This window comes from Salmo trutta, chromosome 35 (assembly GCF_901001165.1).
Source record: "Salmo trutta chromosome 35, fSalTru1.1, whole genome shotgun sequence".
In the NCBI taxonomy this organism is placed as follows: domain Eukaryota; kingdom Metazoa; phylum Chordata; class Actinopteri; order Salmoniformes; family Salmonidae; genus Salmo; species Salmo trutta.
The window spans coordinates 19,846,073-19,859,586 of NC_042991.1; the positions used below are offsets into that span (position 1 = coordinate 19,846,073).

The 13,514-nt window shown below is 41.4% G+C and overlaps 1 protein-coding gene and 1 long non-coding RNA gene across 4 annotated transcripts; one reads left to right on the plus strand and one right to left on the minus strand.

The window, feature by feature from the left end:
* Positions 1-634: 634 nt before the first annotated feature.
* Positions 635-3,253, minus strand: LOC115174810 (exocyst complex component 8-like). The gene has a single exon (XM_029733730.1). The coding sequence runs from the start codon at positions 3,087-3,089 to the stop codon at positions 1,020-1,022; it is 2,070 nt and encodes a 689-aa protein (XP_029589590.1). The 5' UTR covers positions 3,090-3,253; the 3' UTR covers positions 635-1,019.
* A 714-nt stretch (positions 3,254-3,967) lies between these two features.
* LOC115174811 (uncharacterized) lies at positions 3,968-12,075 on the plus strand. 3 transcript variants are annotated; one of them, XR_003871841.1, is made up of 6 exons: positions 3,968-4,119; positions 5,354-5,474; positions 7,667-7,786; positions 8,163-8,254; positions 10,367-10,475; positions 10,670-12,075. It is a non-coding gene; the product is annotated as an uncharacterized LOC115174811 (long non-coding RNA). The 3 variants fall into 3 exon arrangements; XR_003871839.1 differs by having other exon boundaries at positions 3,970-4,119; positions 7,664-7,786; XR_003871840.1 differs by lacking the exon at positions 5,354-5,474 and having other exon boundaries at positions 3,975-4,119; positions 7,664-7,786.
* The last annotated feature ends 1,439 nt before the right edge of the window (positions 12,076-13,514 follow it).

The window sequence follows — 13,514 nt, forward strand, 5'->3', positions numbered from 1 at the left end:
TATCAAAAAATGTACTATAGGCTATCTTTGATTGAATGATTTCATGATTAATTTTTGATTCCAATGATGCAGGAAATATGGTAGCTGTCAAGACTGTATGCCAGAATTTCTTTCTCCCCAAAATTGTCAATCATATCCATAGCAGTTATTTCAAGTGGAAAATAATTGCCTATCGAAGAGCTTGTCACACAAAATAATATTTATCACCTTACCCTCTTATGTCTTTACTGAATTGGGTTTGTTACAACAACAATTGAAATATTTTGAATATCCAATCCATTATCCATTTAGAAAATCCTGAGACTTACTATGTGAATTTTAATGCCATGTTAGAAGACTATAATCAGTTATGATGGAAAACATTTAACATAAAACCCCTATTTTATCCGGAAATAACAAAAGGTCTTTTTGAGGCTTTGTTCTGAAAATCTTCACTAGGGATATGAAAAAGATTGTATAAGAAGATTATAGTGTCAAAAAAATCCCTTGCCCTCTTGATCTTTTTTTATCACAACACTCAGTCATATATAAAATCCTTTTCCACCATTTGGTTCAGTAATCCTTAGAATTTCCATCGTCTTGCAGAAAGTTAAACAGTATATTAACAAATAGTTTTTTCATTAATTGGACAAAATTGTTATAATGCATACACTTTTTATTTTGAGAGATAATTTGTGGGATACCATAGCGTTTTTCAGTGGCGCATTCATACAAATGAATAACATTCCTAACTGCATTAAGTTAATACATGGCTTTATGAATCAGTCATCTTATTCCAGTTAGCCTAATATTCGTAATGCTATATCATCAAGCATAGGAAAAATAAATGAAATTCTAAAATCACAAACTATATCGATGTCATTGTCTTCAACATCACATTCAACAGAAATAATCATCATGGAATAGCCTATAGGACATGGCAGAATAAAGATTTCATCAGTTCTGGCCAAAGATTTGAAGTTCAACAGTGGCATCAATACAACAAAAAGTGCTGTTCACAACAGGTTATCATCCACCCACTAGACCTGAGACATAGTGCTATCAGGATTGACACGAATGGGCCGTGCACTTTTTCTCAAGTCCTGTAATTGCTTAGCAGGTTTCCCCACTCCTTCCTCAAACCTCTTTTCCACCACAGGGAGGACAGTATCGTGCAGGAAGGAGGCATTTTGGAGAATGAAGGCTTTCTTCTCTGCCTCCTGTTCACACCGGAGGCTGTAATCGACGTGCTGCACAGCCACAAGGATGATCTCCCTCAAGCTCTCCAGAAGGACCATGTGCAACTCTGGGAAGTAGAGCTTCAGCCCCTCCTCCAGGAAAGCCATCATCTGTTTGGTGAAGGCCACAATGGTGTAGCTGAGGTTGACCCAGCAGTCATCTCCTGTATACTGATTGAAGCTGCTCATGCCACAGCTGCGCATTTCCTCCTTCAGCTTGGTCAGAGCCTCTGGAGTCATTAGGTTCATTTTCCTCCACATCTCCTCAGAGTTGCGGTGCTTGGTGGCCTCAATGATGATCTCCTTGTAGCTCTGCAGGGCTGCCTTGATGTCTTTGACCAGGAGGGACTGCAGCGTGAAGGTGAGGTCCAGGCCGATTTCACTGAGCTGCTTGCAGTGCTCCTTGGCCACCTTGACACACTCAGCAGCAGTGGAGAGGCTCTCCTTGCTGTCAAACACCTGCCCACTGAAGGCATCCACAAACGTCTTCATGGATGAGCGCGACCAGACCACAAATGCCGAATAGCAGCCTGTGTTACCGGCAAAGTCCATCTCAAACTCTTTGGCCGTCTCCAGCAGGCTAGTGAAGAAGATGTTGCAGAGCTTGTGTATGTAGAGCAGAGTAGCCCCCTCAATGCGCAGCTGGCGGATGGCGGTCTGCACAGCAGCGGCTCGGTTCTTCAGGAAGAGCTCACAGGCCTTGGTGGACTGCCCCAGCCGGATTAACTGAGACACTGCCCGACGGGTCGCTTTGGGTCCCCCACGGAGAGAACGGTCGGGAGAGAGCTCAAACACCAGCACCTCCGTCAGCTGTCGGACACGCTCATCCACCTTCACCCTGAGCTCCTTCACCCTTGTATTGACAGGCTGGTCCTTCAGGTACTCATTCAGCTTGTCCAGGAGGTCCACGGCACCTTCAAAGTCCCGTTGAGCAATGCACACGTCCAGGTCCTCGGGAAGCTCCTGGATCCACTCCAATCCCAGATCCACTGCCTCCTCTGAGTCAAAAGGGTTGGTCTCTTCGTCATCAAAAGGGTTGGTCGAGACCAAGGCCTCTGGTCTCACAGGTGAATTGGGCAACTCTACCTCTTCCGTCTTATGTTTTTCCTTAGTCACTTTATTTTTCTTTGTCTCATCAAGGATCTCCAGCCACTCCTTTTTAATCTTGCTGTTCTCTGCCTGAAATATGCGGCTTTCGGGGAACATCAGGATTTTGAACATGTCCTTCATTGGGGGATGGTCTTTCACGTTGACGATTGCAAAGCTCTCCAGATCATACAGTGCATTGTACTTGTACTTCACTGTACCGTGGCGATTCGCTAACCAGGTGGCAATGAGAAGGCAATCATTCATCAGGAACGCATGCACTTTTTGAAGTTGTGCCATGTTGTCCACATCATATTCAACCAGGTCGCCATTGTACACTAAATACCTGCCTGGGGTGTCCATAATGTTTTTGCACCCCTCTACTTTCTCAAGCAGTGTAGTCAGTGTTCTCTGTTTCACTTCCTCTGTCTCTTTGGGGAATGCTGCCAGCATCTCCTTTGCCGTTTCATCCTTATCTGTTGAGAGCAAAGACTGAGTTATACTCTCCATGATACTCTTCTGCTCTGTCAAAATATGACTCAGTTGGTACATCTCACTCTCCAGGTACGAAATCTCTTTGGCAGTTTCGATGAACTGTCTGTAATTCTTGTAGACATTTTTCTTCAGGTTTTGAGCCGTTTCATCTGCTAGGGTCTGTATTTTTTGACGATGTTCCTGCAAATCTCTGTCGCCATCAGACTGTTGTGAGAGATGCTTGACATAATTTTGGGGGTCGAAATTAGCTGATTCCAATTGCTTGCGCAGTCTGTTCGCCTGGTCTGTCATCTCCAACGTTTTAAGGTATATTCTTCAGATTACAAACGTGCTAGAAAAATAATAATAGACAGAAATAGGTGAGAACGACAGCTGACCGGTTTGTTCTTTTTTTTATTTTAGCTGCACAGTGCTAACAGTCAGGAAGGGGGAAATAGGTTAACACCCAAAACGTCACGAGACGTCCGAGAACTAGGTGGCCAACAAAATGTGTATTATGGTCAAAGACTTTCGATTATAATGGCAAGATAATCGAGTGACCGCTCTAATAATGGAAATACATGTCGTTAAAGATGGAAGCAGACTGAAGCTTGTGAGATCAGGTGTGACCATTATAGCCAATAAGAGGGCAGATACTCACGTGAACAACAGGCACAACCCGATATAAATTCGACACTCTCTTTGAACTCCATACAAAAATTCCTCACTTGGTCTTATTTTCGTGGACAGATTTTGGGCAGAGTAAACCCTCCCGCTTCTCCTCTCTGGTATGGTTTAATAAATACATGCATTGAATCATAAATACATGGTGTGCTCAGTCATCGAAGTTGTATTTCTATTGAGAGATCAAAATGACAGTCAATATTAGTTTGAACGTTTTCTTTTATTTCAGTGTAAGCGTTATGCAAAATCCCGAGTAAATGTTTAGTTGGACAACATTTATTCGCGAGTGCTACTGTACAGTGTCATCACTAGTTACTTCAGCCACAAAGTCATAAACCCCGCCTATTTCTACAATTTATTTTTCGTAAAATGTGATTTTAAACCCAATCATAACCTCAGGCACACTGCTAACCTTATGCCTAACCTTAAATTAATGTCTGTAAAAATGTTTTTTTTTTACAATATAGCCATTTTGACTTTGTGATTGTAGTAAATAGTGAAATCTCCGTGGAGAAACAACGTATCCCAGAATTCCCAAAAGCACCATAGACTGAAATTACACGTATTTTGAACAGGCAAGAATTTGATATAGTTTGGAACGTTATCTACCTAAAAATAACCAACATGAATCTATATTTAACTTAAGCTGGATATTGAGGTAAGCATACGTAGATATAACAATAATATTTATCAGACCACGATGACAGTCATCTGAGGGTTGGTAAAGTTAAAGTAAAGCGCATTCATTAGCCAGCTAACGTTAGATAGCTAGCTAGTTAACGTTATAGGTCAACGGCTCATCTATACTGAACAAAAATATAAACGCAACATGTAAAGTGTTGGTCCCATGTTTCATGAGCGGAAATAAAGGATCCCAGACGTTTTCCATACGCACAAAAATTTGTGAATTTTGTGCACAAATTTGTTTACATTCCTGATAGTGAGCATTTCTCCTTTTCCAAGATAATCCACCCACCTGACACGTGTGGCATATCAAGAAGCTGATTAAACGGCATGATCATTACACAGGTGCACCTCGTGCTGGGGATAACTCTAAAATGTGCTGTTTTGTCACACATCACAATGCCACAGACATCTCAAGTTTTGAGGACGTGTGCAATTGGCATGCTGACTGCAGGAATGTCCACCAGAGCTGTTGCCAGATAATTGAATGTACATTTTTCTACCATAACACGCCTCCAATTTCGTTTTAGAGATTTTGGAAGTAAGTCCAACCTGTCTCACAACCACAGACCACGTGTATGGGGTTGTGTGGGCAAGCAGTTTGCTGATGTCAACATTGTGAACAAAGTTCCCCATGGTGGTGGTGGGGTTATGGTATGGGCAGGCATAAGCTACGGACAATGAACACAATTGCATTTTATCTATGGCAATTTGAATGCGATACCGTGACAAGCTCCTGAAGCCCATTGTCTTGCCATTCATCTTACGCCAGTACCTCATGTTTCAGCATAATAATGCACTGCCCCATGTTGCAAGGATCTGTACACAATTCCTGGAAGCTGAAAATGTCCCAGTTCTTCCATGTTCTGCATACTTAACAGACATGTCACCCGTTGAGCATGTTTAGGATGCTCTGGGTCGACGTGTACAACAGCGTGTCCCAATTCCCAACGATATGTCAACTGGGCTCCCGAGTGGTGCAGCGGTCTAAGGCACTGCATCTCAGTGCAAGAGGCGTCACTACAGTCCCTGGTTTGATTCCAGGCTGTTTCACATCTGGACGTAATTGGGAGTTCCATAGGGTGCCGCACAATTGGCCCAGCATCGTCCAGGTTTGGCCAGGGTAGGCCGTCATTGTAAATAAGAATTTGTTCTTAACTGACTTGCCTAGTTAAAAAAAAGGTTTAACAAATCTATATAATATCCAGCAACTTCACACAGCCATTGAAGAGGAGTGGGACAACATTCCATAGGCCACAATCAACAGCCTGATCAACTCTATGCGAAGGAAATGTCGCGCTGCATGATGCAAATGGTGGTCAATACCAGGTACGGACTGGTTTTCTGATCCACACCCCCCAACTCTTTTTTTTAAAGTTATTTGTGACCAACAGATGCATATCTGTATTCCCAGTAGAGGTTCGACCGATTATGATTTTTCAACGCCGATACCGATTATTTGAGGATCCAAAAAAAAAAAGGGCCGATACCGATTAATCGGCCGATTATTATTATAAATTTTTTGGTAATAATGACAATTACAACAATACTGAATGAACACTTATTTTAACTTAATATAATACATCAATAAAATCAATTTAGCCTAAAATAATGAAACATGTTCAATTTGGTTTAAATAATGCAAAACAAAGTGTTGGAGAAGAACGTAAAAGTGCAATATGTGCCATGTAAGAAAGCTAATGTTTAAGTGCCTTGCTCAGAACATGGGAACATATGAAAGCTAGTGGTTCCTTTTAACACGAGTCTTCAATATTCCCAGGTAAGAAGTTTTAGGTTGTAGTTATTATAGGAATTATAGGACTATTTCTCTCTATACGATTTGTATTTCATATACCTTTGACTATTGGATGTTCTTATAAGCACTTTAGTATTGCCAGTGTAACAGTATAGCTTCCGTCCCTCTCCTCGCTCCTACCTGGGCTCGAACCAGGAACACATCGACAACAGCCACCCTCGAAGCAATGTTACCCATGCAGAGGAAGGGAAACAACTACTCCAAGTCTCAGAGCGAGTGACGTTTGAAACGCTATTAGCGTGCACCCGGCTAACTAGCTAGCCATGTCACATGGGTTACACCAGCCTAATCTTGGGAGTTGATAGGCTTGAAGGGGTGGGTATAATTTGTGGAACGTTCCAACAGGAATCTGTTCCAAAAAACGTAAAGTAAAAGGTTGCCAACCAACAACGCATACAAAGTAGCAACGCATACAAACCTAGCTAACTAGCTGCCGAATAGGCATCAACTCACCACGTAGCTTATTCTTAATGTTTGTCCATAGGCAAACAGACATGTGAGGACAGACATTTTTCAGAATAAACGTGATGAGTGAAAAACGCAATGAAATAGACCACTCCCTACCCGGTATCTTATTCTGCCGCTATACAACTTTGTATGCGTTGTTTTTTGGAAACCTTGTTATTTACGAAGTTTTTGGAATAGATTCCTGTTGGAACGTTCCACAAATTATACCCACCCAGGTTGAAGTTATAAACAGCGCAATGCTTGAAGCACAGCGAAGGGCTGTTTGAATTAATGCTTACGAGCCTGCTGCTGCCTACCACCGCTCAGTCAGACTGCTCTATCAAATCATAGACTTAATTATAATATAATAAACACACAGAAATACGAGCCTTAGGTCATTAATATGGTCGAATCCGGAAACTATCATCTCGAAAACAAAAGTTTTTTTCTTTCTGTGACATACGGAACCGTTCCGTATTTTATCTAACGGGTGGCTAAGTCTAAATATTCCTGTTAGGCATTGATGTTTATGGTTAGGTACATTGGTGCAACGACAGTACTTTTTTCGCAAATGCGCTTGTTAAATCAACACCCGTTTGTCGAAGTAGGCTGTGATTCAATGAAAATTAACAGGCACCGCATCGATCATATGCAACGCAGGACACGTTAGATAAACTAGTAATATCATCAACCATGTGTAGTTAACTAGTGATTATGTTAAGATTGATAGTTTGCTAGCTAGCAACTTACCTTTGCTTCTTGCTGCCCTCGCGTAACAGGTAGTCAGCCTGTTAATCCTTGTGGAGTGCAATGTAAGGCAGATGGTTAGAGCGTTGGACTGGTAACCGAAGGTTGCAAAAACGAATCCCCCCTGAACAAGGCAGTTAACCCCCGTTTCTAGGCCGTCATTGTAAATAAGAATGTGTTCTTAATCTGATTTGCCTAGTTAAATAAAGGTGTAAAAAATAATAATAAAAAATATAAAAATCGGCAAATCGGTGGCCAAAAATACCGATTACCGATTGTTATGAAAACTTGAAATCAGCCCTAATTAATCGGCCATTCCGATTAATCGGTCGACCTCTAATTCCCAGTTATGTGAAATCCATAGATTAGGGCCTAATTCATTTATTTCAATTGACTGATTTCCTTATATGAACTCTAACTCAGTAAAATCTTTGAAATTGTTGCATGTTGGGTTAATTTCTGTTCAGTGTAGCTATCCATCTAACTTTAATTATCTTTTCAACACCAGTAGCTCGCTAGTTGAACATGGACAAAGATGTTGTGCTTGCCATTCAGCTGCAGGAGCAGTTTGACTTCGAGGCATCCTCATACACACCAACTGATGATAACTATGGCCAAACCAGCCAAAAATGTAAGTTGAGTCTAGCAGCAACGACGTCATTCCCTATTTACGTCCATCTTTCTTGACCCAAGTCCAGATGTGAGGGCAATGCTTCTGGAGTTCGATGACACGTTCTTCGGGGGAAAGCTCAGTGGTGTGGAAGTCAAATGGAGCCCCTGAATGACACTAAGTGTGAACGATTCACATTGTTGTATCAACCATCTGATATGATAAGTGTGTATGATTAGATCTCATACATTAGAATAATGGCTGCCCATCAACTGTCAGAATGTAAAGCATGTGGGAACTTTGGCTGTCATGGCTATAACTGGTCCATGTGATTGTTTTCCTGTGGTTAATTTTCCATTATTCAATACCTGTCTCTTTATCCAATCTTCAATTGTAGGTATGCAGGTGTGTGTTCTTACGAAGGACGAGGTGGACTGTGTTATAGTCGACTCAGTGAGCCTTTACTGAAACTGTTGGGATTTTGTACAGGTACTTTGACTAACTAACCTGAACCTTTTCAGATTGATGGCAATTGTATAAGATACAGTTGAAGTCAGAAGTTTACATACACTTAGGTTGGAGTCATTAAAACTCGTTTTTCAACCTCTCCACAAATTTCTTGTTAACAAACTATAGTTTTGGCAAGTCGGTTAGGACATTTTTCAAACAATTGTTTACAGAAAGATTATGTGAGCGGACCAAGTAATTTGGTGTCACTCTAAAGCGGAAAGGTGGAATAAACGAGTCAGGAGTAGGTTCTTGATTGAACACAGTTCTCTATTGAGAGATTTCTGACAATACAAACACTCCAACACAATCAATGAGAATCTCCCAAGGAACAACATACATCTTCTTTAGATGACACAGGAACACAAAACGATTATCTGTAAACTATAACAATCACAGATTTGTCACCATCTTAATGGATCTTCTTGGATAGCTCCCCTCTCTTGGTAGCCATTCTATAGAGATAGTTTCTTCCCCCTCCCTGCTGGTTCCCTCCTCTCTCTTATAGAGGAAAGAGAATATGTCATTAGTACCGTCAGCTGTGCTTAATTGCCTCTGGTTACCTTGCCTTGTTGGACGACTATCCGTGAGCCCAGCCTGTCCTCTGGTGGTCCTTCCACAATTATTTCACTTCTAATTCACTATATCACAGTTCCAGTGGGTCAGAAGTTTACATACACTAAGTTGACTGTGCCTTTAAACAGCTTCGAAAATTCCAGAAAATGATGTCATGGCTTTAGAAGCTTCTGATAGTCTAATTGACATAATTTGTGTCAATTGGAGGTGTACCTGTCTCTTTGCTTGACATCATGGGAAAATGAAAAGAAATCACCCAAGACCTCAGAAAAAAAAATTGTAGACCTCCACAAGTCTGGTTCATCCTTGGGAGCAATTTCCAAACACTTGAAGGTACCACGTTCATCTGTACAAACAATAGTACGCAAATAATACAGACGCATTCTGTCTCCTAGAGATGAATGTACTTTGGTGCGAAAAGTGCAAATCAATCCCAGAACAACAGCAAAGGACCTTGTGAAGATGCTGGTAGAAACGGGTACAAAAGTATCTATATCCACAGTATAACGAGTCCTATACTGACATAACCTGAAAGGCCCCTCAGCAAGGAAGAAGCCACTGCTCCAAAACCACCATATAAAAGCCAGACTACAGTTTACAACTGCACATGGGGACAAAGATCGTACTTTTTGGAGAAATGTCCTGTGGTCTGATGAAACAAAAATAGAACTGTTTGGCCATAATGACCATCGTTATGTTTGGAGGAAACAGGGGGATGCTTGCAAGCCGAAGAACACCATCCCAACCGTGAAGCACGGGGGTGGCAGCATCATGTTGTGGTGGTGCTTTGCTGCAGGAGGGACAGGTGCACTTCACAAAATAGATGGCATCATGAGGTAGGAAAATTATGTGGATATATTGAAGCAACATCTCAAGACACCAGTCAGGAAGTTAAAGCTTGGTCGCAAATGGGTCTTCCAAATGGACAATGAACCCAAGCATACTTCCAAAGTTGTTGTAAAATGGCTTAAGGACAACAAAGTCAAGGTATTGGAGTGGCCATCACAAAGCCCTGACCTCAATCCTATAGAAAATTTGTGGGCAGAACTGAAAAAGCGTGTGCGAGCAAGGAGGCCTACAAACCTGACACAGTTACACCAGCTCTGTCAGGAGGAATGGGCCAAAATTCACCCAACTTATTGTGGGGAAGCTTGTGGAAGGCTACCCGAAATGTTTGACCCAAGTAAAACAATTTAAAGGCAATGCTACCAAATCCTAATTGAGTGTATGTGAACGTCTGACCCACTGGGAATGTGTTGAAAGAAATAAAAGCTGAAATAAATCATTCTCTCTACTATTATTCTGACATTTCACATTCTTAAAATAAAGTAGTGATCCTAACTGACCTAAGACAGGGAATTTTTACTAGGATTAAATGTCAGGAATTGTGAAAAACAGAGTTTAAATGTATTTGGCTAAGGTCTATGTAAACTTCCGACTTTAACTGTTTAACGAAAGCAAAGTTGCTGATGTAATTTCTTCAGTAAAGCATAACATGGAAATACCCTGTTATTCCAGACACCTCTGCGTGAGATGATCCGTGCACTGCTGAGATCATGATGGGCATGGACCTGAGTTCTGCAAGCACATGGAAAGAATCAACCAAGCCGCTGGAACTAAAATCACAGTAAGTTATGCTCGGTGCCCCATCAATGTCAACTGTCAGTGTACTTCGTGTTAATATGTCTCTACTGCAGGTAATACATGTCTTTTAATCCTCTAATGAATGCTGAGAGCAGTAATATTATTTGCAATTCAAAATATGGCTTCGTGAATGTGTCTTCGTGAATCTACATTTGATTTCCTATGTTTTGGTCTCAGGCTCTGGATTACAGGATATAAGGAATATCATTCCATTCAATGACAAAGGTTTTTTGCTAGGAGGGAGTTCACAGCCACCATCATCAACTCAAAAACCTCTTGTCAACAGTCCCACAAAACCTCTCACTACTCCTGTGTCTCCCAGACTTGTACTGTCTCCTCCAGCTCAGGCAACAGCTAAAGGAATCAACTCGCCTGAACAGCCAGGTCTGATTATCCCACAGAAGAAGGGCAGCACCACAACCTACATAGCAGGGGGAGCCCATGGTCCCTTCAGAGAAAACCACCAAGACAGAAACCACCAAAAATGTCAGCAAAACCAAGGCATTTTTAAACATCAGTGGTTCACCTGCTAGGGTTTACAAACCCAACAGCACTGTGACCAAGCCACATAGTGACTCCTCAGATGCTTTAAAGACCAAACAAAGTTTTGTCCAAGGCCTTGTTAACGCCAGTGGCTGGAAGTCTGGAAGTGCAGCTAGTACTAGTACCTCCACTGTCTCAAAACCAGCAGCTGAGACCAAAAGGGCATCTTCATCTGTGGATGGTTTGAACTTTGGAAAACCAGCCAAAAACTGCCAGTTCCTCAGACACCAGACAACTGGACAGCCATCGCTCTGGTGTTCCGGCCGCATCAAAACCTGGGTCCCCCGAGCCTCACCATTCCAACAATTTCGAAGACCCTGAAGAGCCTAGTAGAGTCAACATTCCAGTTTCTAGGAAGAGGCTTTGGGAAGACCGCACTTCTGCTCACATCTTTGACCATCAACGTCCACGGAGGACAAAGCAGCCCCTCCTGCAGTTCAGAACAGCACTGCCAGCTCTGCAAGCCTTAATGTGACCGTCAGCGGCCCAGTATGCCAAGCCAAGGTGCAAGAGTCAATAAACAATGCACATTCAGATTCCTGTCTCGTGAGAACGGAAACGTGAGCTGAAAGCCCAGCAACCATTTTATATCGCAAAACTTTTAACAAGTCTCAGCATAGGTGTTTTAGTGTTTCCTTGAATTCAAAGCAGATTTTGCTTATATGTTTAAATGTAATTTTTTTATCTCATGTAGGACTGCTGTAAGAGATACAGGTTTGAAGTTTTACAGTTTGACTTTTGCTTGCATCTACTATGTCTTGTAGCCCATTGTTCAATTGTGAAATTCTACCTCAAACTATCCAAATGTTTTAGCGCTGGAAATGTCCTCTCTTAGGAAGAATTGATTTCATTGGTACCACTTCTACTTGATGGCTCAAGGCAATGTTGCTATGACATAGGCAATTTATATAGTTGCTGCTGTCTTGAATTTGGAATATGTCTGTCTGGTATGCTGATCTGGGCATAACATTTCACACATGCTTGCTATTCACTGGTATGAATTTTATTTCAACAATAAAATGTTCTTACAATACCCTAAGTATCTTCTGGCTGAATGTGCCTTTTCATAGTCCTCCTCAATGTCCGACTACAATGGCAGACTATTGGAAATCAATAAGAGTCTCAAGTGCCATTTCATCATATCACTAAACTAATTCAATTGACTGAAAAATGACATCATTCTCAGACACATTTACTTCAATACCCATACATGCTCAGATGCTTTTGAATAGATTTCCTGCCTCCCCAAAGGCATAGACCACCGACGACAAATGTCTGTTGATTCACATTCAAAAAGTGCAGGATGGTTTTATGAGGACGTAACTAGACGGGCAAAGAGAGCAATGACAGTTTCCGTAAAGACAAACTTATTGTGCAATTTAATACCAATAGTGCTCTTTTCAAGTACAGTACTATTTAAATCTGTGGTCTCACATGCATCAAGGAATGTTTATCCTAGAATAAAACCAAGGCATATGCTATTTAGGGAAGGAAAGTGCAGGGGCAGTGGCGTGAGCTAAATGTCATAGAAGAGAGGAAGGCAGCAGAGTTCAAGGAGTCAAAGACCAACAATAAGACCGGCAGCTGTGTCACAACTTCTGCTCCTGTTGACCTGCAAGATACTGAGAACAACCCAGACAATTAGCACAATGACAAATAAGTAGCATATTATGGATTTTAGGAAGAAAGACAAAAGAGCAGCGCTAAAATTTGTTGCACCCTGTTAACTCTAGCCTGTATTTAATGTTTCCTCAGGGGTAAACTGATAATCCTTTCAGCTTGAGTGCAGTGAAAAGGCACCAGCACTCATGTTGATTATGAAGGCTTTATGGGGTAGTCACTAACTGTCCTTGTCTTGACTACACAATTTAAAAACGAATTTAGAGTTAATTTCAACTCATATTGATGCACTGCCAATTCATATACAATAATATTTTGTAAGTGAGGGAATACATACATTCTTTTGTTTTTCACATTTAAAATGACATATGTCAGTTGTTGAGACCTTGCTTTTTCAATGAAATCTGCCATTTTTAAGGACACGTGCCTCTGGGTTGTGCTTCATCTCCTTGTTGAGGGTCTGTTGTTAGTGAAGAAGGACCATAGATTGAAAGCCCACACCATCTGTCCTTCATACTGACACCTTTGTTCTGCAGACACATACTTGTCATGATGACCTCACCCACCCTCAGTAATGCCTGTTGTACTATTCTCAGTCAATGGTATTCATGTTGCACATGTCAAGTTTGTTTCTTTTCTAAGTGTTCGTTTAACCTAAGGAAAATAAGCTTGAGAACTTTAATTTGATAAAATGTTGAATGATGGATATTTGGTGGTGGCTCATTATGACTGTCTTCATAATAAATCATTCCACAAACTGTAGAGAGAGCTGTGATTTACTTCAGGAATAATGCCGCGTTCACACGCTAGTCGGAACTAGGAAAGTCGGACATTTCCGACTTGCTAACTGGTTGAATGC

What these genes read in the sequence shown, in the direction of transcription:
- LOC115174810 (XM_029733730.1), bottom strand. Translation starts at nt 3,089, where the DNA reads ATGACAGACCAGGCGAACAGACTGCGCAAGCAATTGGAATCAGCTAAT.